General features: G+C 50.2%; 1 protein-coding gene across 1 annotated transcript in view; it reads left to right on the forward strand.

The window, feature by feature from the left end:
- The first annotated feature begins 419 nt into the window (after positions 1-419).
- The window catches only part of IGSF3 (immunoglobulin superfamily member 3), a 131,361-nt gene continuing 104,172 nt past the window's right edge, over positions 420-27,608 (forward strand). Inside the window, exon 1 of the mRNA XM_054165888.1 lies at positions 420-758. Within this exon, the coding sequence (XP_054021863.1) occupies positions 716-758 (43 nt within the window). The 5' untranslated portion in view covers positions 420-715. The remainder of the gene's footprint in view (positions 759-27,608) is intronic.

The raw sequence follows: 27,608 nt of genomic DNA on the forward strand, positions 1-27,608 counted from the left end.
CCCCGCTCTCTTTCACGACCCCGGCTTCGCCCGCGCCCTCGGAGCCCTATGCCTCAATCTCCGCGGTGCCCTCCTCGACCCTCGTCCGAGCAACGCCCACGCACCGCGGACACCCCCGGCCTCTGCCCGGCTCCGCAGGCCCGCAGCGCGCCCTGCCCGCCGGCCGGGGGCTGCCCACCTCCCTCGCCCGTCGCCGGGGGGAGCGGGCGGCGGTGGGGCGGGCCGGGGCGGGCCGGGGGAGGAGTTTGGTGGCGCGGAGGAAGCGCCGGGCACCCCGCGGCGGCGGCAGCGCCGAGCGGGCGGGCGGGCAGGTGAGGGCGGCAGGCCGGGGCAAGCTGGGGGGCGCGGCGCCCAGTTTATTTTTATAACTTTTCGGGGTGGGGTCTTTTTGTGGTCGCTTTGTGCCCCCACCCCGCGCCCCGCTTTCCCCTTGTGGCTTGCTTTTTTTTTTCCCGAGCCTTGGACGAGACGGTTTCTGCCTTTCTTCCCGCCTCTCGCCCCGGAGCCGTCGGCGCGGAGCGGCGGGGAGGGGAGGCGCGGCGGCCGCCCCGCTGCGGGGGCGATGCCCCCGCCTGCCTTGGCGCCTCCCCGTGCCGGCCCCGCTGCTTTCCCTTTGTGCCGCCGGGCCCGGCGCGACGCCTGCCCCGGCAGCTGGCGCCCCGCGGCGCCCCGCGGCGGGAGGTAAGGGCGGCCGCCGCCCCGCGCCCCGGTAGCCATGCGGACCCTGCGGCCGCAGCTGGCCTCCCTGCTACTCCTCGGTAAGTGCCAGTTGCTGGCGGGGACGGGACAGGGGTCCTCGGGGCGAGACAGGACGGGGCGGGACCCCCGGGGGGTGTCCTCCATCGCAAGGCTTCCGGGGGTATCACCCCTGCTGAAAGTACCCCGCGCCTTCCCTCAGGAGTTGTCACGGCTGGCCCTGTTCCCGTGGTCGGAGGGAGAATAAATGCATGTGTGTATATATATATTTATGCGGAAAAATAAACCAGGGGTTCGTCTCTGCTTGTAATAGTCCGACGCTCTCTCTGGTCGAGCCCCGGGGCACGGCGCGGGGTCTGCTCGGAGCGGGCTGCCGGGGCGTGGGAGCGGAGGGATCGGGCACCTCCTTCGCGCCGGCCTCTGGCATCAACTTGGGAAGGCGAGCGGCCGGTCAGGGGCTGCTCCGTACCGGGCTCAGGGGGCGTCTCGAAGGGGAGTCGTGAGAGTAAGGAGTTACGGGTCGAAGTGGAGCTTGCACGATGAAGGCAGACAAAATGCCTGGATAAGGTAGGGTGGAGAAACGAAGTCCTCCGCTTGGCTCTCGAAGAATACGTGGGAATGTAGAGGGCAGGCAGTCCCTGCTGTTGTAAAATGCAGTTTGATTGCTTTGTGCTGTCTCTCCAAACTCCTGGAGTCCCTTCTCTTCCTGCCTGCGTGTTGTAGCTTGTGAACCGTTAAACGTGTCGTGTTGTCCCATCCCACAAGTGCCTGCCCAGGGGATTACTGTACGCGATTCTGTCAAGTCCTTTGGGATCCTACCGGTGGGTGAAAGATGCTGTGGCAATGCAAGCTCCATTCCTACAAATCTGGGAAATCAGAATACGAGACAATGAAAATGCCTTTTAGGTTTTTTTGTGGCAGCCCATGTGCTTGGCTTAGTACCGATGAGTCGATAGGAACGTTTGTGGAAAATAACGTACGGCACCCTTGCGCTGCTTTCTGCCTGTGTCTGTACAGAGCAGCCCCGGAGTTGTTTTGATTTGCCTTTTCACTGTTCAGAATTTCTGCTGGCATTAATGGTACTGAGGGAAGAAGCAGCACGGCTGGCGATTTGACTGTCTTGAGAATTGTCATCTTTGCCAATTTGGAAACAACATCTTTACTTGAAGCTGTGCTTCCATGCCTCTAATTTGTCGCTGTGTGTGTGGTTTTTCGTGCTGTCTGTCTTTAGGAAAAGAGAAAAGAGTGATGACTCTTTGAAATGGTTTTGGAGGGCGTTCAAGCTTCCTTTAACCAGTAGGTTTCTTCCTTGGGTTCTCTGAATAAAGCCATCTTAGAGCTAAGTTTATCCAGGGTGACTTTGCTCCACGAGTACAGGCAGTCTGTTGCAGCCCACAAGATGAGTGTAGACGAACGGCAGTTGCTTTCTGATTTGGCTTCACACGCTCAATCTCTCCTCTTGAAGAACAATAACACCATTCTGGATTAAGTCTTCCTAATATGGAGGGAGCAAGCGGTCGGTTGCCTGCATACTGCTCCAAAGCACGCCTGGCTGCTGCAGCGGCGTAGCAGTAGAGGGCATCGCCTTGCTGGAGGTTTCCCACGGCCGTGGAGAAGTGGGACCAGCCAGCCTGCGCTGGACACACCGTGTCGGAGCTCACCCCATGCCGGGCTGACTGCCAAGACTGCCCGGACGCTTTGCGTGCAGGAGCTGGCTTTTCCAGCTTGCCCTAAAATTAGCTGTAACGGGCTTTCAGCTTCCCCAGGGTGTAAGTTGCCAGGTGTCTTCTGCTGCTTGGGGAATCGATTGCTTTTTAGTGGCCCCCAGTTCCCACGGACATACCTACTTGGTAAAAACGTTGTGCTGGCCTCCTTGTGTTAAACATGGGACTGTTTTCAATGGTAGGATGCATATCACGTTAATGCTTGGAGTTAGTTTTCGTTTGGTGTTTCTTCCCCGGGGTTTCTTTAGAGAGTTGCTCTGCATTTGCCCAGGTGCTGGTTTTTAACAAAGCCCAGGGATGTGTGACCATTCATCAAAGCCCCGAGTTGCACAGCGGTGCTTTAAGTTGCTCTTTCTAAAACCCAGACGTTATTTGGTTCGATGAGGAAGAGGCAGGGCTGACACAAATCTCTTGAGTGGCTAGAAAAGGACTGTTGCTTTCCAAACAAGTAACACTACTGCTAAGGTATATGGAAAAGGTACTATGGGTTGAGTATGCAGAGAAAATAAATACGACTCAATTTCTCCTTATCCCTTTTGCAAACTCCTTAAAATCACTGAAGGAGGAATTGTGGTTATGAAAGGAGCTGGTGGACGGTTTGATGTATGAAGCATTAAGTAGCTACAGGAATCCAAGTAACTGAAAAACCAGGGTTTGAAAACCCACATCTGGCATCTGGGTGTAACGTTTGTAGATATTTGCTGGGTTATTTTTTCCCCCCCCTTCTTGCTGCAGTGTTTGTTACAGGGTTCTTTAAACAAGTGGCACTTCATCACAGCAAGTACGAAATAGGAAAATAGAGCAACTGCTGTAAATAATCCTCATGCAGCGATGAGACCATTAATACTTTTGCCAGCCAGTATTAATCCAATGTGTAGTTGCAAGATTTACCTTCCTTTTTTTTTTCTCCCCCCTTTTGCAGGCATGCAAAGTCTGATACTCCTCATATTTATAGTGTAATATATAGGAAACACAATAGACTTCTGGGGAATGCTGAATTCATTCATGTCAGTGACTGGTTTATGAATAGTTCTGCTTTTGAGTCTCCTGCAGTCTCCAGAATACCACCTGTGAATGCAATTTACAGCTCTTTGTGTTCAAACATTGCATATGTATATATGTACATAGACTCATTACCCTCTTCCTCTCTCTATTCATGCATAGTAATTGGTGAATTATTTGTGATTCCTAGAGGGGAGTAGAGCCCGTGTAAGGTCTTGAAACGGCATCTTACTTGTAAATGGCATGTTGGAGTGAAATTATGATGCAGAGGTGACTCTTGGAGAAAGAAGGGATGATCTTAAAGGGCTGTCTCCTGGAGGGGAAGGGGTGCTGGCTGAGAAGCGGTAGTGTGCAGCTGATTGCTGCTCAAGTGTTCTGCTGTCGCACCCTCCTGCTCTTCTGCTGCCTGCTCAGGTGCAGGGGCTGAGGGGGCAGTGGCTGACCACACGAGCCTGGATGCAATAAAGCTGAAGGCTCCTTGGCTGGAGGGGAGCAGACTGGCAAAACAGCAGAGTGGGTGTTTGCACACATGGGGTTTGGGGTTGTTTGTGTTTACCGAAGCTAGCAGCCCAGGAATGTTGCTGGCGCCTCATCTGCTCCTCAGTGCATTGTTAGCAGCAGTGGCCAAGATCGTGCTTTCTCCATCTGTGTCTGCCCAGAATCCTCTGCTGTGAGCTTCCCTTTGCAAGGGGGTGCTGCTTCCTTCACCCTTGTGTTTTCTGACTCTGGATCACCTTGGTGGGCAGTGCTGGACCTGGACTAATCCCAGGTGTGTCAGGGTGGGCTGTGGCACTGCTGCTTTTGGGGAATGTGTTGGTGAGGGCTGTGCAGATGCCCCTGGCAGTTGCCTTGTTTCTGCGTGGGGTTCAGCTGGCTGTCTGGGTTTCCTAGGTGTGGCAGGAGGCTGCCACAGCCCTTGGTGCCAGGCTGGCAGGCTCTGCTCCCAAATGTAATCCTTCATGGAGAGTCTCCCTCCCTTGCAGTCTTGGCCAGACTGCCTGACATCCTGAGGCTCCTGCAGATCCTGTTTATTTACACAGGAGGTTTTGGTTTATGCGAACTGTCATCTTTTAGTTGACCTTCCATCAAGTTAGATGACTTTATTAAAGCAATTTTTATTGTAAATCGAATATGTACTTGGAACACTTTTACCAGACCCATTATACAAAGTGAAAGGCAGAGTAAACAGCACTGCAGACCACAGGGCGAGGGGCGAGACAGAGAGGGTCAAAGGGAGAGCATTGCTTTTGCATTGGGAAGCTTATGGGATTTTCTTCTATTTTTTTTCCCTACACCAGGAAACTGCATTAAAAGAAGAATTATCTTTTAAAGTTCTTTCTTTTGGTGTCTCTTGTCTGTCTCACCCCTGTAAACTCAGTTACCAATCCAGCCACTGACCTGAAGGTTGTAGAGTCCGGTACGAAGCCAAAAGTGTTTTAGCTGGTTTAATTCAGACAAATCGAGAGTGCTGTATAACCTGAATAATAGCTAGTAATCTATAGATTGTTTGCTAGTAATAGCTAATAATCTATAGATTATTAGCTAGTAATCTATAAGGATGTTGAGTTGCTGGAGCATGTCCAGAGAAGGGCTACAAGGTTGGTGAGGGGCTTGGAGCACAGCCCTGTGAGGAGAGGCTGAGGAAGCTGGGGTTGCTTAGCCTGGAGAAGAGGAGACTCAGGGGTGACCTTATTGCTCTCTACAACTACCTGAAGGGAGGTTGTAGTGAGGGAGAGGTTGGTCTCTTCTCCCAGGCAACCAGTACCAGAACAAGAGGACACAGTTTCGGGCTGTGTCAAGAGAGGTTTAGGCTGGAGGTTAGGAGGAAGTTTTACACAGAGAGAGTGATTGCCCACTGGAATGGGCTGCCCAAGGAGGTGGTGGGGTTGCCATTGCGGGGGGTGTTCAGGAGGAGGCTTGACAGGATGCTTGGTGCCATGGGTTAGTTGATTAGGTGGTGTTGGATGATAGGTTGGACATGATGATCTTGAAGGTCTCTTCCAACCTGGTTTATTCTATTCTGTTCTCTCAGAAAACTATAACAAGGAGACAGTTGCTTGAAAGGGAGGGAGAAGCTTCTCAAGGACAGTTAGGTTTTCTTCTTGTTGCCTGTGTTCCTGTCCTTGTGATTTAATTTGTCTACTGATACCAAGGATGTTTAGGTCCTTCAGCCAGTGTCTGGAAAGCTGCAGAATTGTGAGTTGCCTCTGGCTTTTAAGTTGCTAAATACTTTGTAATGATAACTCACTGAATTGATTTTGACTCCCTTTTTATATTGGCATTTCTTTCATAGTCATATAAGATCTTCTTAAGGAATAGTTCTCTGCTTGAATGTTAGAAGACATTCAGCATCTGTTTCTTATCAGCTGGGGAGAGGCTAAAATGGAGTCTGTCTTGGCAAAGTGGGGTTTAATTGAATTGCAAGGCAAAGAAATCAGGTGTGCAGCTGCCTTCAGTGGGTCTAGGATGTCTGCATGTGTGTATGTCATTTCCAGCTCTAACCTGTTGCTCACCCTGTCTCTGTCAGCATACCAAGAATGTGTGCCCAGGTGATCAAGAAGGCCAATGGCATCCTGGCCTGCATCAGGAAGAGTGTGGCCAGCAGGAGCAGGGAGGTCATTGTGCCCCTGTGCTCAGCACTGGTTGGGTCACACCTTGAGTCCTGTGTCCAGTTCTGGGCCCCTCAGTTTAGGAAAGATGTTGAGCTGCTGGAAGGTGTCCAGAGAAGGGCAACAAAGCTGGGGAGGGGTCTGGAGCACAGCCCTGTGAGGAGAGGCTGAGGGAGTTGGGGTTGCTTAGCCTGGAGAAGAGGAGGCTAAGGGGAGCTTCTACAACTCCTTGAAAGGAGGTTGTAACCAGGTGGGGGTTGGTCTCTTCTCCCAGGCAACCAGCACCAGAACAAGAGGACACAGTCTCAAGCTGTGCCAGGGGAGGTTTAGGCTGGATGTTAGGAAGAAATTGTTCACAGAAAGAGAGACTGGCCATTGGAATGTGCTGCCCAGGGAGGTGGTGGAGTCACCATCCCTGGAGGTGTTTAGGAAAAGCCTGGATGAGGCACTTTGTGCCATGGTTTAGTTGATGAGATGGTGTTGGGTGATAGGTTGGACTTGATGATCTCAAAGGTCTTTTCCAACCTGGTTAATTCTGTGTTGTGTGTTTGCAGTGATGTGCATTAGTTCCGGTTTTTGTCATGAGGAGGTTAGCGAGTGGCAGTGAGACAGGAGGGAATCTCGCCTGTCTGGCTTGTGCCAAAGTCACATTTCAGTAAGTAATTGAACATAAGCACAAAAGTAGACCATCTCAGCTAAGTGATGGGGCAGCTTTTCGCAGAAGGGGAGAGGCTTTGGCAGTCAGGACTTGCATTGTTGCTGCACAGTGCTTGCATAAATATGAAAAAGCAGTGCTGCTTGCGAAAGGAGGTGTTCCAGGCTAGTTCCTGCCTGGCATGGGGTGCTCACATGAGGGATTGGTTGGAGGCACTTGCTTGATCTGAAAACTAACTTGGCAAACCCAGTAAATACATAGAAGTGTTTGGGGGCTTGTCTGACTTGAAAGTAGTCCATTTTTTCACATGGTCCTGCAGTCATTTATGGGGGACCAAGGGAAGGGAAGGTGTTTGGGAGGCTGGAAGACACCGTGAACTGATTTGGCTGGGTTACCTTGGTTTGCTGTTCACGCACCAGGGCCTCAGTACCATAGGTCTGAGGTATGTGTCCAGCTGCCCAGCCCTGCCAAATAGATGAGGTGAATCCAATGTTTGACTGCAGTCAGTTTCTTAGTTGTTACTGGCCTCTGACAGAGGCTGCCTGCCCTAGGCTTCATAGTCCTTAGTCTGCACTCTCTTACTGAAGCCACTGCCTGTACTGTCCTGTCCTGTGGCTCTTTCTGTTTTACTTTGCAGCTGGTGGTTCTTTGGTGTTTCCAGTTCCCACTCTCCTAGGGTGGTGGTCCCCAGAAAAGGAAGATGTGGCCCACTGTGGAGTGGGGAAGAAATAAGCTAAGGGAGAACAGTGGCAGGAGAAGGAAGGTGAAAAATCTAGCTGTTAAGAAAGATAGGTGAGAACAGGTTCTGGAGGATGGATCTTACCAAGAGCTGAGCCTTGCACCACACCCATATCTTTCAAGATTCCAGAGTGTAAAAGTGGAGACAGTGAGGATCCATCCTTATTTGTTCTCTTGTTCCTGAGCTGTGCTCTTACCACCCCTCTTGGCTGACTTCTTTCCCATCAAACTATTGATTCCATTTGGGACTCAAAAAAATCATCTAGCACTTCTCCTGTCTCTTCTGCTCTTTGGCAGCTGTAATACTTGCCAGTCAGGAAGGGCTAAGAGGTGGCTGCTGCTGAAGGGCAGGAATGAGGAGATTCCTGTGCAGTTTCTGGCAACAAAATTGACCTCACTGGGATAGCAGAAACCATCAGGATCCAGAGCATATGCTGCAGGGCAAAGTGTGGGGCAGCTACGCAGCCATTAGGATTGTCAAGCATTGCACTAACGCAGATTTTGTTTTTCTGGCCCTTGCAGAAGAGCTCATCAGGGTCTGACACGTTTGGAGGTGACTTTGATGTACAATTGTTGTGTCACTGCTAAGCTTTGTTTTAATTAGTGGAGTCTGGAGTAGGCGCAGTTAGCCTGGTGTTCCATGCTGCACACACACAAGTGGATTGTTTCACTTCGCAGCAAACGCCTTCTCCTCTGGAGTTGTGATTACAGGGGAGCAGCAGGGAATGGGAGATGCACCTGGGCTTTGGGGGTATTTGTTAGTTTCCTTTCTTTGTGGTTGTTTTCCCCCCACCAGTGCATTTGTGATATCTGCCTGAGGCATGCTGTCACTTTCATGGCTTTTGGGCTTTGTGTGGAAGTTAATAAGCCTTCTGAAGGGAGCTGGGAACACGGGATGAGCTAGATGCATTTTTCTAGGGACCCTGTAATGCTAAATGTTTGTTCTGTGTTTGAGAGGGTCTTGGTGCTGACCCTGGCTGCTGTGTGAAAGGGATGGTTTCTGTAGCCTTCAGAGAAATGATTGCATTTGCCTCTCAGGGAAAGAAGGGCTCTGATCTCTTACTGTAGCGTGGCTATCTGGATTTAGCCTGGAGAGGAGGAGACTCAGGGGTGACCTTCTTGCTCTCTACAACTACCTGAAGGGGGGTTGTAGTCAGGCAGAGGTTGGTCTCTTCTCCCAGGCAACCAGTACCAGAACAAGAGGGCACAGTCTCAGGCTGCATCAGGGGAGGTTTAGGCTGGAGGTTAGGAGGAAGTTTTACACAGAGAGAGTGATTGCCCATTGGAATGGGCTGCCCGAGGAGGTGGTGGGGTCGCCGTCGCTGGGGGTGTTCAGGGCGAGGCTTGACAGGATGCTTGGTTGCATGGATTAGTTGATTGGGTGGTGTTGGATGATAGGTTGGACACGATGATCTCGAAGGTCTCTTCCAACCTGGTTTATTCTAGTCTATTCTATTCTATTTTGCTGCTTAGATAAATTGGTATTTTGATTTCTTGAATGAATCTTTCTGTCTCCCATTTACTGTCATCACCCAGGTTCCTTTGGATCTCTCTAGAAGTGGAGCTGGGCATTGAGTAAGAGCCACAGGACTGGGCAGGTGCTTGTAGCCACAGGTTGTCCAGAAGCTCTTTACTCTGAAAATCTGTACTGCTGAAATCTGGCACTTATTAACTCAAGTTATCCAGTACCTAGGATCTAGCCAAAGGCCTGTGGCTGGCTGCCAAGCTGAAATTATCAGCCTGGGTGTCAGGCTTTCTTGCTTCCTTCTTGCTAGCTTGAAATAGGAGCTCCCAACAAGCACGTGTGCCAGCCCTTCTTCTAGTCATGTTTCTTCTTACAGCTTTGTAAAGTGTTTGAGGTAATTATAGTACTTACTAATATTTATTCTCTTCTAAGCAATTATCTGAATGCGTTTATCTCCGGTGTGCTTTCAAAGTACTCTGCCCCCCTCACCATATAATTTCATCTCCCTGGCTCATTGCTTTCTTCTCCCTCTTCTCATACCATTCTTGGTCCTCAGCTTCCTCTGCCTCTTGAATGCACTGTAAAGCTTTGCTTTCCCTTCCTGGAGGTTCCTGTACCCCATCTTCCTACTCTGCTGTCTAATCCCATTACAGAGGAGGGATGTTTGCTGTGTCTTGCCGGGCATGATTGCTGAACTGCCCTGCCGGGTGCTAAGATGCTTTGCGACGAGGAGCGTGGACACCAAGAGAAACTGGGCTGGCATCATGCCATCTCCCAGCTTTCTGTTGACTGCTTGTGAGCTGCAGACAATATCCTAAGAGCTCCTGCTGAAGGGGTTTGACCTTTATGCCTGCAGCGTTATCCAGCATCTACAGCTGGAGTCGCAGCATGCAAATTCCAGTGCTTCCTTCTGGCTTGTGATGCAATTGCAGATAAGTCTCTCTGCCTGTGCCCTCGGCTTCTTGAAGCAGAGAGAGTGGCTTAAGCGGCGTCATGGGATTTTTCTGGAGGAGCAGTGCAGTGCTAGAGCTGAGATTTAGCTTGCTGTTGTTCAGCAAGCAGCCTGCTTTCTTCTTACACATGTTGGGACTGTGGCGTGGAAGAGATTGTTATGCCCTGATTGATTTCACTCTTTGTGTTTAGGAAAAAGAAGAAAATTGATTTTTACTTGGAGCTCTGTGATGTTACTTAGCTACACAAGCTCTCTCACTTACCCTAGGTGATTGGAACCGGCCTCTCCTTGCCACCCCATTGCACTCGTGGGGTGTAGCCCATGTGACTGTGTCTGGGAGCTGCTGCCATTCATTCCAGCCGTCAGTGTTACAGCGGCACAGTTAATCTATGGGTCACTGGCATGTGAGAAGCTGTTAGCTCTAATCAGTCCCATGCCAGGAGCTAGTCGGCAGTTAAATCCAATCCGGAGTCTGTAGCTGCCAAATCCTTCCAGGTGCCAAGCACTTGCTCCTTTCTGCTGTAAATAAAGCAGGTGAAAAAGATCAGCTCCGGGTGCCCTGCCTGCAAGCAAGGATCAGAGTTCAGTCTTGGGTGCTTGTGCTGTGGAGGGGCAGAGGTTGTCCAGAATCTGAAGGGCTGCAAGGGCAGGTTTACATCTACAACTTCATGTGTAGGTATCAAAACCCTTTCCTTTTTGTCACCTCACAGGCTCCCTCCTTTCCCCTCACCTCTCGCCCTCCTTAGGAGAGGGGTGTTCAGAGGTGGCCTCTCATGTACTGCTGTCCTCATTACACCTAGAGTAGAAAGGGTCCCTGTCTGCATTCTTGCATGTGTTTTAAGTGTTGCCTGAGATGCCTGATTTTGTTCTGTTCTTTCCTAGTGTCTTCTGCTCTTACACCCCATCCACTCCTTGAATTTTCCACTTGTGCTTGCAGCCTCAGCTTAACCCCTTTCTCCTCCATAGTGCGAGCTCTGTCACAGGCTTGGAAGAGCATCTACTTCTGCTGCTGAAGTAGGGAGAGCTGAGGCCAAAAACTTGCTTCCTCTGCAGTTTCCTCTGCCTTTGTGGGCCAAGCCATGGCAGATGATCCCAGTTATCTTTCCAATGGGATAACTTTACAAAAGTGAAAGATGAAGGCTGCCAGTTGCTCTGCACATGGGTCTGCTGTCTATTTGCTTTGCCTTGGGTGCTCCCTGGGATCTTGGCAGGGGACTCTCACTGCCTTGGGACCACCATGCAAAGGAAGGACAGCAGCAGCTGTTGGTATTTGTGCCCTGCCCTAGTCCTTGGGATGATTTTTCTTCCCCCCCCACCCCAGATTTCACAGGGGAAAGGGTGGCAGCAAACATATGGTGGCAAGGAGGTTGGTTTACTTTTGACAGAGGGGAAGAGCCATCTGAGACTTCCCCAGAGGTTCATGGAGTGGTGTAGGGTAGGCCAGAGGTCTGTTGCTGCTTCTCCAGGGTCACAGAGCTGTGTCACAGGGTCACAGTCTGTTCCTGTCTTGGTTGGTTGGTTTTGGGGGGAGGATGTAGGGATGAGAGGGGTGAACATGAGGAAAGATGCCCTGTGGTCAAGTACCTAATAGCTGCTCTAGCAGATCCACTGGGATACACTAATAAAAGCATCCTAATGATCCCGATGCAATGGGATTGAGCCTTGGAAACTTGCTTGCTGGAAAAGGCAGCCTAAGGCTTTGTGCTCAGCTCCTGGAGAAAGAGGGCTGGGGCAGGTGTCATGAGTTGGCTCTTTGGGATGCTGATGGGTACCCATCCCTCTGTGAGAAGGAACTGGAGGGGAGCCACACACAGGTCTTTGGTATGGCAGAGGAATGACTTGGGAGGCTTACCCAGGCACTAACTACTGCTGTTACCTCAGCAATGTAGATTACAGTGATTGCAGCTACATGGAGGCCAACTGTAGTCTGAGCACAAGGTAACTTTCTTTACGGGGACATTTGAGTGTTGGTGGAAGAGAGGGAGATGTGTGCAGGAGCATGGCACAGCTGAGGCCAGCAGTCTCTAAGCATGTCTACTGGACATGCAGGAGGGAGGGGTGCTGGGGGTCCTGACTCCCACCCTGGCTGCAGGAGCAGTACCTGGCTGTTTCTCACCTGCAAAACGGATTAATGCCAGGTTCATGTGAGAAGGGAGGGCTCGTCAGTCCTGGAAGATGCCAGTGAAGCCAGGAAGACCTCTGAGATAGATGGGAGGGGTGAGAATGAGGGTAGAAGACAGCAGGAATCCATTTTTTCAATGCATGGACAGATGTAGTGGAACACTAGAACAGGTTGATCAGGGAGGTGGTTGAGGCCCCATCCCTGGAGACCATAGAATCAATAAGGTTGGAAAAGACCTCAGAGATCATCAAGTCCAACCTGTCACCCAACACCTCATGACTAACTAAACCATGGCTTCAAGTGCCACATCCAGTCCTTTTTTTGAACACCTCCAGGACTCCACCACCTCCCTGGGCAGCTGAACATGAGCCTGCAGTGTGCCCAGGCAGCCAGGAGGGCCAGTGGCATCCTGGCCTACATCAGGAACAGTGTGGCCAGCAGGAGCAGGGAGGTCATTCTGCCCCTGTACTCTGCACTGGTTAGGCTGCACCTCGAGTCCTGTGTCCAGTTCTGGGGCCCTCAGTTTAGGAAGGAGGTTGACTAGCTGGAGCTGGGCAACAAAGTTGGTGAGGGGCTTGGAACACAAGCCCTATGAGGAGAGACTGAGGGAGCTGGGGTTGCTTAGCCTGGAGAAGAGGAGACTCAGGGGTGACCTTATTGCTGTCTACAACTACCTGAAGGGAGGTTGTAGTCAGGCAGGGGTTGGTCTCTTATCCCAGGTAACCAGTACCAGAACAAGAGGACAGAGTCTCAGGCTGTGCCAGGGGAGGTTTAGGCTGGAGGTTAGGAGGAAGTTTTACACAGAGAGAGTGATTGCCCATTGGAATGGGCTGCCTGGGGAGGTGGTGGGGTCGCTGTCAGTGGGGGTGTTCAGGGCAAGGCTTGACAGGATGCTGGGTTGCATGGCTCTAGTTGATTGGGTGGTGTTGGATGATAGGTTGGACATGATCTTGAAGGTCTCTTCCAACCTGGTTTATTCTATTCCAATGGCCAATTACTCTTTCTGGGAAGAACTTTCTCCTCACCTCCAGCCTAACCTTCCCCTGGCACAGCTTGAGACTGTGTCCTCTTGTTTGGGTGCTGGGTGCCTGGGAGAAGAGACCAACCCCCACCTGGCTACAACCTCCCTTCAGGGAGTTGTGGAGAGCAAGAAGGTCTCCCCTGAGCCTCCTCTTCTCCAGGCTAAGCAACCCCAGCTCCCTCAGCCTCTCCTCCCAGGGCTGTGCTCCAGACCCCTCCCCAGCCTCCTTGCCCTTCTCTGGACACATTCAAGTGTCTCAGTACCGAAGGTGAGGCTCAACAGGGCTCTGGGCAACCTGATCTAGTTGAGGATGTCCCTGCTTACTGCAGAGGGGATTGGGCTAGATGCCCTTTGGAGGTCCCTTCCAGCCCAGCCCGTGGTGTGATTGTATGTCAAAGAAATGCACGTGTGCTGCCCTGGAAGCGCTGCAGTGGAGGTTCTGTGTCGTCAGCGGGGTGATCAGCATCAGTTTCTACATCACTGTCCATATGTGCATGCGAGTCTGGAGCGTGGGTGGGGTGAAGTGAGGCTTCTGGGGAAGTGTGCTAGCAGGAGGCCAAAAATAAATGATCAGAAGAAAGATTTGAGAAATTACCCAAACCAAACAGATGTATGCAGCCCTAAGAAAAGGGTGTCGTATTGGAAAGCGTATTTTTGACAACCCATTTGCTTAGTCATCTTACAGATAACTTGGCTATTTTTACCACCTTCTTCTCTGATGACACTTGGCTGCCTATAGAATAGCTTTGGCATCTGCCCTCTGTTCTACTGCACAGGAAGAATCTGCTGGTTTGGAGTTGGCTTTGTAGGCTTGCTATACATGTTGGCTGTGAAGTGAGTAAAACACTGGTCTTAAATCTATTTTAAAGGAGCATAGTTGGCATTAGTGCCTTTCCAATCCCTTCCCCCCCCCCCCCCCATCTCCCATGTCTGCAATCAAATTTGAGTAGGGAATATATTCCCTTGCTGTTTCAAGTGTAATAAGGATCGTGCTCTCAGCTACTCCAAATGGAAAAGTAGTGATGCTTGGGTTCAGCACAGTAATCTACTGGGGAATGAATGCAAGATCAAGGGCATTTGCAGATCTTTATTCCTGTGTGTTTGCAGGGGCTGTGGTGGTGCCAGCAGGTTGTTCCCAATTGTGACAGCTTAGATTACCTCTCTTACAGGCGTCGAGATTTGCATCTTGCCATCCGTGTTTGATCTGTGTGTGGTGATGAGAGCTGTATACTCAATTCTGATTTCCAGAGCAGCAGTCTGCAATCATTAGGGCAATGCTTAGACCCCAGAGGCTTTTTCCATGGTTTTTATCCTGTTTCAGTAACTATGTCTCCTGTTATCTTGTTCCTGAATATTTTCCCTTGTAAGAGGAGACTGTTTGTTGCAGCTGTTAAATCTCAAACGTCTTGAATGTCCCTTAGGGAAGTGGAGGAAGAGTTCCTGAGGTTTCTGCATAAGTAGCCTATAGAAACACCTATGTGTCTTTCCCAAGTATAGAGCCATCAGGTATTACTGGTGCTCCCTTAACTAGCTAATGGATTCTGGCTGGTTCAGCCTGCCATTCCTCCCTCCTGCTCCTTTGCTGTGTTGAAGGGATTTACTAAGGGAGCTGGAGTTTCTGTTGCTTTGGCGTGTAATGGTGCTGGACACCTCTGCTTGCTTTTGTGAGATCAGTGTAGCTAGGAGACGTCAAAGGAAATTATGGATGTTGGTTTGGTCTCCTGGCTGGGTATAACTATGCAGGGTTTAGTGAGATGTGCATTGAATAAACATTGGGTGGCTCTCTTAGGACTGGTGCTGCTTGGAAGGCAGTGTCACAGCAGCCATGCTGATCTTCATGGCAGGATTGAAAAAACAGCCCACCACATTTGTATGAGAAGAGTTTTGTACCCTGTGTTGGGTTTCCATCAGTCAGTGGTTTGTAATGTTCCTCTTCATGTTTCCTTCAAAGCTCGCTGGCCAACCTTAAAATCATTAGAGTAAACTTCTCCAAGGACCATAGTGCTTTCAGAATTTTCTTCTTTTTAACAGTGCTGGTGACTAATCCAGGTGCAGGAGTCACCCTGTCGTGCTGGGGTCATCCCCTGGGCTTGCTGGAGCCCCTTTGGTCTTGCCTGGAGAGACAGGTTGAGCCATATTCATTCTGCTTCACTATAGGTGGCAGTGGCTGAGCAGGCTGGCAGGGAGCCAGTGAGTCTGTAGCCTCCCAGACAGGAGAGAAGCTGTGTTGGGAGCTGCTGGCATCCCTCATCTGTGGCTCTGCCCCAGCTGGAGACAAGATGGTCCCTTCCTCCTCATGGCCTGGCCCAGGATGGAAATCTGGGCAGTGTGCTCCACAGTCCTCTTGCTGCCCCTTTGGGTTGTCCCAGGGGGTGCCCTGGCAGCAGGAAGCCCCAGCAGATAAGGAGTGCTGGCTTCCCCAGGGCTTGGTGGGGAGCTGGCAGCTGCAGTGGCCCTAGTGGCACCTCCTCAGCCCAGGGTGACTGTGGCTTTGGGTGCCAGGGCTGGCTTTTGTGTGATGTGGGACATTCACCAGGAGCAGCCATGCACCAGTGGCACCCTGGCCTTACCTCACAAACTGGAGCAGGGCATAGAATTTTCTGCATCCTTGTCTGAAGATGGTGTTTTGTAGCTGTTGTGGGCAGATAGAATAGAATAAACCAGATTGGAAGAGATCATCAAGTCCAACCTACCATCCAATACCACCTAATCAACTAAACCATGGCACCAAGCACCCTATCAAGATACTTTTGAAGCTGTGCTAGTGGGTGCTTAAGTCAACCCATGTCAACCCTCATCACTTGTAGTCCACTGCAGTAAACTGAGGAGGGGAGGTGGCATCAGCAGCTGCTTTGGACTTGCCCTTCCCAGCTTCCTGGCCCTGCCTCATTCTCCCTCTCTTCTCCCTGTCTTTGAAATGGTCTTTTTTAGCTGTCTTGGTCCCCAACAGGTCTGGAGCGTGTGTGGTGGTTTGGTGCAGTTGCTGTGTCTGTTCAACTGGCATCAGTTAGTCACTGTTGAGGCTTATAATCAGTATAAAATCTCTGGGGCACAGCTATTTACAGAAAAAAACACACCCCACCCTTGCAGACTTGCATCAAACGAGTTTTATTCTCATTAATTGAATTCCTCTAGAGTCTGATAACTTGGGCATGTTCAAATCAGATAAATAAAGAGCCTCCCTCCCTGATAGCTATGTAAGCCTTTCCTTAACTCCCTGATCAGAGGGGACTAGGCTCTGCTAAGTAAAGAGCTGAAGATCAAAACTTCTGTCTACATCTGCTCATCAGGGACTGGAGGCAGGATGACGCTCAGTGTGGTGCCCTGGCAGAGGAAGGGTTTACCTCATGCACCCCTCCACTCCTCCTTTCCTCAACTGATTGGAAAGGCTTATTGTTTGCTTTTAATTCAGTGACAGCTGCTGTTCAGTCACTCACAGATGCATAGTCTGTGTCTAGAAACCGGGGACAAGTGCTTTCCTCCAGACCTTCAGGTAAACCTGCAGCCCTATTGAAGAGGCAAGCCTGCTCTTGTTGAGCTCAGGGTGCACTGCCTTTGGAAGATCTCTTGGGCTGTGCTGCCCTGTCTTGTCACACGAGTGCCTTGCTCTGGGAGGCAGGAGGACACCTGGACTTGTGCCAGAGGGGTGGTGTTGCTGAGCTGATGCTGTAGCCCTGTAACTTGCAGCTTTTTCCAGACTCCATATATCAAATCAAACTTGTGGTCCCTCAGATTGTGTCCCTGTCTCCATCACATCTCTTGTAATTAGATCTTGTCCTGGTGCTGAAGGCTGGGCCCCTCTCATTCAGTAGGTGCTGTTGGTTAAGCCTCCCGGTGTCAAGGTCACCCATGTCATGATGAGGTACTTGGTTTGCCAGCCAGGCTTTTGCTGGTCTTTGGGATAGAATAGAATTAACCATCCAGCACCATCTAATCAAGTGCCTCCTCATCCAGTCTCCTCTTAAACACCTCCAGTGATGGTGACTCCACTACCTCCCTGGACAGCACATTCCAATGGCCAATTTACAGATAGTATCATAGTATAGTATCAGTCAGGGTTGGAAGGGACCACAAGGATCATCTAGTTCCAACCCCCCTGCCATGGGCAGGGACACCCCACACTAGATCAGGCTGGCCACAGCCTCGTCCAGCCTGGGCTTAAACACCTCCAGGGATGAGGCCTCAGCCACCTCCCTGGACAACCCATTCCAGGGCTTCACCACTCTGATGGGGAAGAACTTCCTCCTCACCTCCAGCCTGAATCTCCCCACCTCCAGCTTCATTCCATTCCCCCTAGTCCTATCACTACCTGAGATCCTGAGAAGTCCCTCCCCAGCCTTCTTGTAGGCTCCCTTCAGATACTGGAAGGCCACAATGAGGTCAACTGGGAGCCTTCTCTTCTCCAGACTGAACAGCCCCAACTCCTTCAGTCTGTCCTCACAGGAGAGGTGCTCCAGCCCTCTGATCAGATTGGACCTCGCTTTCTGGGAAGAACTTCTTCCTAACATCCAGCCCAAACCCCCCCTGGCACAGCTTGAGACTGCATCCTCTTGTTCTGGTGCTGGCTGCCTGGGAGAAGAGACTAAGCCCCACCTGGCTACAACCTCCCTTTGGGTAGTTGTAGAGAGCAATAAGGTCTCCCCTGTATTTTCAGCCAATGCCACACTGCTGCTCTGGGGCCTTCTCCATCACCTGCCACCCTTGGTGCCACCTTTCCTTTTGCACCCTGCACTTGGATTTCCCCCCAAGCCTCTTCTTTGTTGGTGTTTGTATATCCCATACCACTGACACAGTGGCATCTGTCCCCACCCCCTGGGACAGTTTTCCCACCCTCTCTCCTGTCTCCCAGCCCCCACCATCTGTTCCCTGTGTTCCCGCTGTCGTGCAGTGGCGAGAAGCCGACATCAGTCCTCTGACTGTGCTGACCTCTCCGTCTTGGTGCTTGGCTCCTTCCCTCTGCCTTGTTTCCCATAAGAGCTTAACTTCTCCTGCTTCATGGAATGCCTCTAACAATACTTTACCCCCAGCCTGGATAGCCCCTTCTCCACCTTCAGATTTGTTCCCCAAAACTTGAGTTTAGGAAGAGGACTGGACTGGGGCACAAAAATGAGGGCCTGCCTTCATCTGGGGGTTCATCCTGTACTCCCCTCTTTATCCATGCTTTTCACAAAGGTTGATTTTTCTAACTCTTCTGCTTTGCTGAAGGATCCTATCTCATTTTCCCTTGTCTCTGTTGTTTGCTTTGCTACTTAAAGCCTGTCTCCCTCCGTGCAAAGCTGCTTTATCCCATCCTTCAGCAGCTGCTCTGTCCTCCGCAAGCCCCATGAGATGCTCTGTCTGGAGCTCTCGCCTCCCAGCTCTCTGTCAGTTTAGCCCATCTCTGATTTACTTTGCAAGGGTTTTCTTAACAGCCCACACTGCTCTGCATCTCAGTTGTGATCCAACATTGCCTTCCTTGACTTGGCAGTTGTCATTGCCTTAACTAGTTCCTGCCTCCTTCCAGAGCAGTTTCTTCCAAGTCCTCTTTCCTTTGTCTTCTGCCTGTGACAGAGCTTTCCTTACATCCTCATGAGGATATCCTGCTCAGCTTCAGGGGTTGATTCTTCTTGCTTTTTATTTCCCCCCTTCCCCTCCTGCCTGTATGGGGCCTGTTTTGTGATGCTGTCCACCTACAATCCCTGCCCCTTGGTAATTTTATCCACCCCTAAAAATGGGGCTGGGCTCTCTCTCTGATGTTACACATTCATAGTCCTGGTCAAATGAAAGTCTCAACCTCTTGTCTCTGGCACCTACTTAGCTGCATGTGTATGCACCTGAGTCTCTCTGCTCAAGAAGTGTAAGCTGCAGCATTTTCTCTCCAGCTCTGCCTCTGAAATTTGTTCAGGTTTTTTTTTTTCTTCCCTGTGGTTTACTCATTTGTCTGAAATTTTAAATTAGTTCCTCCTACTCCTCTGCCCTGCCAAATACATGATGCTTGCCTTCCCTTTAAAAGCCTTTAGCCTTGTTCTACCTTGTCTTTTTCTAGCACTTCTTCCTTTCTGTGTGGTTTTCTATTCCCAGCTTCTGCCTCCTGTTGGGTTTCCTCGGGCTGGGTTCTCAGGTAGCGATGGTTTATCTGATCATGCTGCTGTGTCTGCCACCCCTTCCTGGATAACCTGGCAGCCCTTTGGCCAATTTCAGGCAAATCTGATGGGAGCAGAGAGCTTGGAAAGAGATGTGTTCCTGCAAGTCTTGTGAAGAGTAGGTAGCTAAGTTGGGGGGGTGTGGGTCTCGGCTGTGTGGCAGGAGAGTTAAGACAACCGTTTTCTTCAGGGGCTCCAGCGATGCCTCAAAATGACTGTGCCAGCTGCAGGAGGAGCTCCAGCTGAAGCTTGCAGTCAAATCATTAGTCTCCAAGACAGCCTCCCTCCTGAAGGCATAGGAAGCTAGGCTTCATTAAGTCTCCTGCTCTTAGGGTTGTTTGCTGAAAATGGTGGCTTGGAGCTGTTTGCTTCTGCATGACTGGGAGTAACCTGCAGCAAGCATTTGCAGCACTGCTTCCCCTGATGCCTTGCTGCAGCCAGAGAAGGGCAACAAGGCTGGTGAGAGGCCTTGAGCACAGCCCTATGAGGAGAGGCTGAGGGAGCTGGGGTTGTTTAGCCTGGAGAAGAGGAGGCTCAGGGGTGACCTCATTGCCCTCTACAACTACCTGAAAGGTGGTTGTGGCCAGGAAGGGATTGGTCTCTTCTCCCAGGCAACCAGCACCAGAACAAGGGGACACAGTCTCAAGCTGCACCAGGGGAGGTTTAGACTCGAGGTGAGGAGAAAGTTCTTCACCGAGCGAGTCGTTCGTCATTGGGATGTGCTGCCCAGGGAGGTGGTGGAGTCACCATCCCTGGAGGTGTTCAAGGGGAGATTGGACGTGGCACTTGGTGCCATGGTCTAGTCGTGAGGTCTGTGGAGACAGGTTGGACTTCATGATCCTTGGGGTCTCTTCCAACCTTAGTTATACTGTGGTACTGTGACCCCACCATCAGGGTCTCCAATCGGAGAGAGGCCACAGCACTTCTCACCCACTGCTGCTCTCCAGCCTCTCTTGAGCCAGCTGCTGCCTCTCTGAAGGTGCTGTCTCACAATGTGGCTGAGCTGGTAGAATATTCCAGCTTCTAATGAAAAAGGTTGTTTTCCCCCAAAGAAAAAAATGTGTTCTTGCTGTCTTAGTGGAAACAATTCCTTTCTTGGGTAATTCTTCTTTCAGCTCATTGAGGGTCAAGCATGGGAAGAAGAGTGTGTTGTTGCTAGGAATAAAGTGAGTGAGAAAGCAAGACTTTTGGGGTTGTGTTTTTTGTTTTCTCCCCGTGGCATCTGGTGCCTAGATCACTTTAGACTGCATTGTGAAACTGGAGAAGAGGAGGCTCAGGAGACACCTTCTTGCTCTGAAGGGAGGTTGTAGCCAGGTGGGGGTTGGTCTCTTCTCCCAGGCAACCAGCAGCAGTCTTAAGCTGCACCAGGGGAGGTTTAGGTTGGAGGTTAGGAAGAAATTCTACACAGAGAGAGTGATTGCCCATTGGAATGGGCTGCCCTGGGGGGTGGTGGAGTCACAATCACTGGAGGTGTTCAGGAGGAGACTTGATAGGGTGCTTGGTGCTATTGTTTAGTTGATTAGGTGGTGTTGGATGGTAGGTTGGACACGATGATCTCGAAGGACTCTTCCAACCTGGTGTGGTTTCTATTCTATTCTATTCTATTCTATTCTATTCTATTCTATTCTATTCTATTCTATTCTATTCTATTCTATTCTATTCTATTCTATTCTATTCTATTCTATTCTATTCTATTCCTAAACTGTATTTCCTGGGACGAGGGTGTTTCTGCTGCTATTTTCTCTGTAAAGGAGCTGGCACAGTGAGGCTGCTCTGTGTGTGGTACTTGGTGCTGAGCTAAGGTAATAAGCCCACAGCAGTGGTGTGTGGAATGTCCCTCTCAAAATGGTTGAGGTTGGAACTGACTTTGGCAGGTCATGTGGTGCAATTCCCCTGCTGAAGCAGGACCAGCTTGGAACTGTTGCTCAGGATCAGGTCCAGACAGTTTTTTTTTACTGTCTTCAAGCCTCTACAACCTTTTGGGGCAGCCTTGTGCCGGTTACCTGTCACAGCTTTGAGGGTTTTTTTGGGGTGATGTTTTGGTTTAGGTGTGGGGTGTTGTGTGTTGGGAAGAAAAATGTCAATTAAACCCCCCTGTTTTCTTGTTCTGTGCAGCTGGTCTGTCTCCCCTGGTGTGTGGAGTTGTTCCTACCCAGGAAGAGGAATCACATCTGATTGTCCTTCTTCCTCATTGGTAATAGCATCACGCTATGAGTGCGTGTAGAGGGAATGATTATACTTTTATTTCTCCCCGACTGTAAGCAGTAGTAATGTAAATGGTTCTGCATTTATCTTTCTTTTTTGTTGTTGCTCTGTTCTTTTCTCCCTTTTTTTTTTTTTCCTTGCTTGCTTTGTTTTGTTTTCCTTTCCAAATGCCAGGAAGCACCTGTCCTCCCATTTGAAATGGGAGCCTTGGTAATTTGGTGACAACTGCTGATAGTCTCCGTAGCATGTCAGACTCATAAATTACAGTGTAAGGAGATGAAGAGTTCTGACATCTTAATTAGCAATATGAGGCAGCAGGTAGCTGAAGAATCTCCCTGGATCTGTGTCTTTCAGGGATGGTGTCTAACTGAATCACAGAGGGTTTGAGAGGCAGCGTCTTGCTGGTGCTTAGCAAACAGAAAAGAAAGCAGAAGGAACTAGGAACTGTTTCTGCTGTACATTCATGCTTTGTATTCTTGTGATCCTTTGTGGTGGGATGTGAAAACTTAGAGAAATGCTTGCTTTTAGCCAATATCCTTGACTTGGGGGATAACTTAATTTTGCTGTTTACCTGAAAGCTCATTCTTCTGAAGTGGTACAAGATGGCAGCTTTTGGATGGTCTCTCGTGCTAATGGACGTGGATGGAGGACATAAATGTTTCTTTAGTGTGCCAGAAGAGAGTGGAATGGGTTGCTCATGGCCACATTGATTTCCTTACATTACACTTGCTGCAGTGTCATTTCTTCAGAACCATATGCTCAAAAGGAGGTAGGGAGACAGTGCAGAGCCCACAGAGCTGGCATGCTGCAGGAACAGTGTTCTTTGGCAGCTAGGGATGGGCAACAGGGCAATTTGTGATTAGATCTTCACACCTCTTAATAGAATAGAATTAACCAGGTTGTGAAAGACCTTCAAGATCATCAAGTCCAACCTATCACCCAACACCATCTAATCAACTAAACCATGGCACCAAGTGCCTCATCCAGGCTCTTTCTAAACACCTCCAGTGAACCTCCCTGGGCAGCACATTCCAAAGGCTAATCTCTATTTCTGTAAAGAATTTCTTCCTAACACCCAGCCTAAACCTCCCCAGCACAGCTTGAGACTGTGTCCTCTTGTTCTGGTGCTGGTTGCCTGGGAGAAGAGACCAACCCCCACCTGGCTGCAGCCTCCCTTCAGGGAGTTGGAGAGAGCAATAAGGTCTCACAGGTTATTGTTAAGTGTCTCTTCTTAGATTTTGGGTGAAGCAATTCATAAATGGCTACTTGAAGGTGCTGATTTGGAGGTTGAAAAGAGGATATTCTGGCTCTACCCAGAACAAGCATGCAAGTAAAGGTCATAGAGAAAGTCAGGCTGCTGAATGCCTGCCTGCATGCCATCCTTATCAAAGTAAGGGAAAGCTTGGAGTCACTTGGAGAAAGGGGAGGGGAAGGAAACAGTTTCCAGGAGTATGGAAAGGTGGACCAAAACACTGTGGAGTTTCTCCTTGGAGGTAAAGAGATGTGCTTGTGTGTGCTCCTTCCCCCCCATTCGTTTTGAATGAGGAGAGTAAGAAGCTTTGCTTTTCTTCAGGAAAAGTAAATCTGAGGTAAGGTGAGGAAACAAGCTCTCTGTGGATCAGAAGTACTTTGAGATGCTTCTGCATGAAAGAGAGGGGATTCCTTTAATGAAAGGCTGGGTGGTAAATGCTGTTTCCTTTTGGCAAGGATAATTTGAAGGTGAGGTTTGGGACTTCGCGCTCCTCTGGGAGAGCGTGTTAAGCGTCTGGCATGTTGTGAGGTGAATTACAGCAGCAACAGGGACATGCAGTTGTTTAATCTTGGGAGGGATTGCAGAGCATACAGGAAAAGGGGAAAAAAAGAAGTGACATTAAAACATTATTGACTGTGAAACAGAATGAAGTTTCATATTGTCTGAGAGGGAGAGATCGCACCGGGAATAACGTTTGACAATTTGAGGAGTGACCCTGGCTGTCGAGCATGTAGGACCTGAAGACTAAAGAACAGTAATAAAAAGAAATACAGAGGCTGCAGGGCATAATGAACTATGTCAGAAATTTCCTGCCTAGCTTTGTTGCCTGAACAATTTCATTTCCCCTCCTTCTCTTGGTAGGTTGGGAACACACACGAGCCAGGAGTTCAGTGGTCTGAAATGTGTTTTGATGCTTCGTAGCTTTAGAATATATACATAGAATAAACCAGGTTGGAAGAGACCTTCAAGATCATCGTGTCCAACCCATCAATCAATCCAACACCACCTAAACAACTAACCCATGGCACCAAGCACCCTGTCAAGTCTCCTCCTGAACGCCTCCAATGATGGCAACTCCACCACCTCCCCAGGCAGCCCATTCCAATGGGCAATCACTCTCTCTGTATAGAACTTCTCCCTAACATCCAGCCTAAAACTCCCCTGGTGCAGTCTGAGACTGTGTCCTCTTGTTCTGGTGCTGGCTGCCTGGGAGAAGAGACCAACATCCATCTGTCTACAACCTCCCTTCAGGTAGCTGTAGAGAGCAATAAGGTCACCCCTGAGTTTCCTCTTCTCCAGGCTAAGCAACCCCAGCTCCCTCAGTCTTTCCTCACAGGGCTGGGTTCCAAACTCCTCACCAACTTCGTTGCTCTTCTCTGGACTCGTTCCAGCAAGTCAACCTCCTTCCTAAACTGAGGGGCCCAGAACTGGACACAGTACTCAAGGTGTGGCCTAACCAGTGCAGTGTACAGGGGCAGAATGACCTCCCTGCTCCTGCTGGCCACACTGTTCTTGATGCAGGCCAGGATGCCATTGGCCCTCTTGGCTGCCTGGGCACGCTGCAGGCTCATGTTCAGCCTACCTTCGACCAGCACCCCCAGGTCCCTCTCTACCTGGCAGCTCTCCAGCCACTCTGACCCCAGCCTGTAGCTTTGGTACTATCATGACAATGCTGAATCTTTCAGAGGTCTGGGAGCAGTACTGGAGGCACCAGGGTAAATAGTGTGTCCTTACTTGTATTTTAAGAGCTAGTAGAACAGAAGGAAAAGCCCCAGGAATCTTGGGAGACTTCACTTTTCGTGCAGGTCTGTGCTGAATCTTACAGTGGAGTACCTGTGGTTACAGCTTCAAAGCCCCAGAGTGGGTAGGCAGTAATGAAGCCATCACTGCTTTTCATTGGAAAACACAAAAGTAGACATTGCCTTGGGCATTCCAGCAGGCCACTGCAAATGTTGCTGTGTCTTGTAGTGTTTAACCAGCCCTGAACAGCAGTAGTGATTAAGTCACTAGGGCATCTATTCAGTGGGTTGTATGAAAAAAACAAACACAAAAAACCCAACTCCTAAGAAAAAGAGACAAGGAGCAGTGCAAGTTAGAAGTATTGCATGGGCACACCAACACTTCCTGCATATTCCCAGTGTAAGTGTAACCTACAAGGGAGAGTCTGCTTGCATAGAATCAATAAGGTTGGAAAAGACCTCAGAGATCGAGTCCAACCTGTCACCACAGACCTCATGACTGACTGTACCATGGCTTCAAGTGCCACATCCAGTCCCGTTTTGAAGACCTCCAGGCATGGTGACTCCACCACCTCCCTGGGCAGCACATTCCAAGGGCCAATCTCTCTTTCTGGGAAGAACTTCTTCCTAGCATCCAGCCTAAACCTCCCCCGGTGCAGCTTGAGACTGTGTCCTCTTGTTCTGCTGCTGGTTGCCTGGGAGAAGAGACCAACCCCCACCTGGCTACAACCTCCCTTCAGGGAGTTGTAAAGAGCAAGAAGGTCTCCCCTGAGCCTCCTCTTCTCCAGGCTAAGCAACCCCAGCTCCCTCAGCCTCTCCTCACAGGGCTGTGCTCCAGACCCCTCCCCAGCCTCGTTGCCCTTCTTTGGACATGTTCAAGTGTCTCAATGTCCTTCCTAAGTTGAGGGGCCCAGAACTGGACACAGGACTCAAGGTGTGGCCTAACCAGTGCTGAGTCCAGGGGCACAATGACTTCCCTGCTCCTGCTGGCCACACTATTCCTGATACAGGCCAGGATGCCCTTGGCCTTCTTGGCCATCTGGGCACACTGTTGGCTCATGTTCAGCTGGCTCTCAACCAGTCTCCCCAGGTCCCTCTCTGGTTGGTAGCTCTCCAGCCACTCTGCCCCCAGCCTGTAGCACTGCCTGGGTTTGTTGTGGCCGAAGTGCAGCACCCAGCCCTTGGACTTGCATGTTGCTTCTGCTTCCAGCGTGCCCTTGTAGCCAAGAGGGCCAATGCCATTCTGGGCTGTATTAGAAGGGGTGTGGTCAGTAGGATGAGAGAGGTTCTCCTTCCCCTCTACTCTGCCCTGGTGAGGCCACATGTGGAGTATTGTGTCCAGTTCTGAGCTCCTCCATTCAAGGACCAGGAACTGCTTGAAAGAGTCCAGTGCAGAGCCACAAGCATTATTAGGGGAGAGGAACATCTTCCTTATGAGGAGAGACTGAGAGCTGGGGCTCTTTAGATTGGAGAGGAGGAGACTAAGAGGTGACCTCATGAGTGTTTATGAATACATAAAGGGTGAGTGCCAAGGAGATGGAGCCAGGCTCTGCTCAGCGATGCCCAGTGACAGCACAAGGGGCAGTGGGTGGAAGTTGAGGCATAGGAAGTTCCATGGAAACAGGAGGGAAATTTTTTTCAATGTGAGGGTGACAGAACACTGGAGCAGGCTGCCCAGGGGGGTTGTGGAGTCTCCCTCTCTGGAAATACTCAAGACCCACATGGATGTATTCCTGTGTGACCTGGTGTAGGTGATCCTGCTCTGGCAGAGGGTTTGGACTGGATTATCTTTCAAGGTCCCTTCCAGCCCCTGACATTCTGTGATTCTGTTTTCCCTGTAATGATAAGGGTAATGATAATATGGTGTATAAAGAACATGCTGATTTGAGAGTTGGAAAAGGATTGGGAATGTCCTGTTCTGACCTTGGAGGAAAAGACACGGATTCACAGGACAGACTCTACCTTGTGTATAGAAAACAGTCCATCCTGCTACTGGAGCTCTCTGCTGATCTGTGGGGTTAGTCAAAACTGGTATCTCTTTTGGGGAATACAAGGTTTGCATATCACAAGAGATTCTTTTTCCCTACATTTGTGCAGGAAAACAGTCAAGCTGTAATAAGAAGTAAGTGTGTTGCACAAAAATATTTCCGCCCACAACAGTCATTTACCAGCAGGAATCTGAGCCAGGGGGACAGTGAGCTCAGGTTTTCTCCTGTACATCATCACCATTGTTCACCTTTTACATCAGGTACAATCTTGATCCACCAGCTTCCTCAAAGCTGGTGGGAAGTAAGGGGGCAAAGCACCATGAGCTTGGGAGCTCAGGGATCTGTGTCCAGGAAGGCTGCCCTGTCATCCTCCTTGCTTTTGTTAATGGAGGGTAGCTATCACTTTTCTCTGCCCACAGGCATGGCTGTCAGGCTTCTGGATGCTTGATTCTGACTTACCAAAGTAAAGCTATACTAGATTAAAAAGTAGTCTCAGACTTCAGTGCAGCCAAGTAACTTTTAAATCTACTTTCTGGGTGGATGTTTAAGAACAACAGAACTGTAAGAGCAGGGAGATCTCATCTGGCACCCCCCATGGCAGGTTCATCTCCAGCTGTGGTATTCCTGAAGAAGGTAACTGTCTTCCAGAGGGTGCTGTAGAGAGACAGAATTCAGTCTTACAGAGCAGTCTTTATGCTACCTTAATTGCCTTGCTTCTGGAAAGTTAAAAGATGTACCTAGCTCCCATGTCCAGCCTGTATCTCTGCTGTTCAAGTCTGTGCCTATTGTTTCTTGTCTTCTGAGTTTCCAATGTATAGAGTAGAACAGAATTAACCAGCTTGGAAAAGACCTTTGAGATTGAGTCCAACCTATCACCCAACACCATCTCATCAACTAAACCATGGCACCAAGGGCCTCATCCAGTCCCCTCTTGAACGTCTACAGGGGTGGTGACTCCACCACCTCCCTGGGCAGCACATTCCCATGGCCAATCTCTCTTGCTGGGAAGAACTTCTTCCTAACATCCAGCCTAAACCTCCTCTGGCACAGCTTGAGACTGTGTCCTCTTGTTCTGGGGCTGGGTGCCTGGGAGAAGAGACCAACCCCCACCTGGCTACAACCTCCCTTCAGGGAGTTGTAGAGAGCAAGAAGGTCTCCCCTGAGCCTCCTCTTCTCCAGGCTAAGCAACCCCAGCTCCCTCAGGCTCTCCTCACAGGGCTGTGCTCCAGACCCCTCCCCAGCCTTGTTGCCCTTCTCTGGACACCTTCCAGCAACTCAACATCTTTCCTAAACTGAGGGGCCCAGAGCTGGACACAGG

The sequence above is a fragment of the Dryobates pubescens genome, chromosome 12 (assembly GCF_014839835.1).
Source record: "Dryobates pubescens isolate bDryPub1 chromosome 12, bDryPub1.pri, whole genome shotgun sequence".
Lineage (NCBI taxonomy): Eukaryota > Metazoa > Chordata > Aves > Piciformes > Picidae > Dryobates > Dryobates pubescens.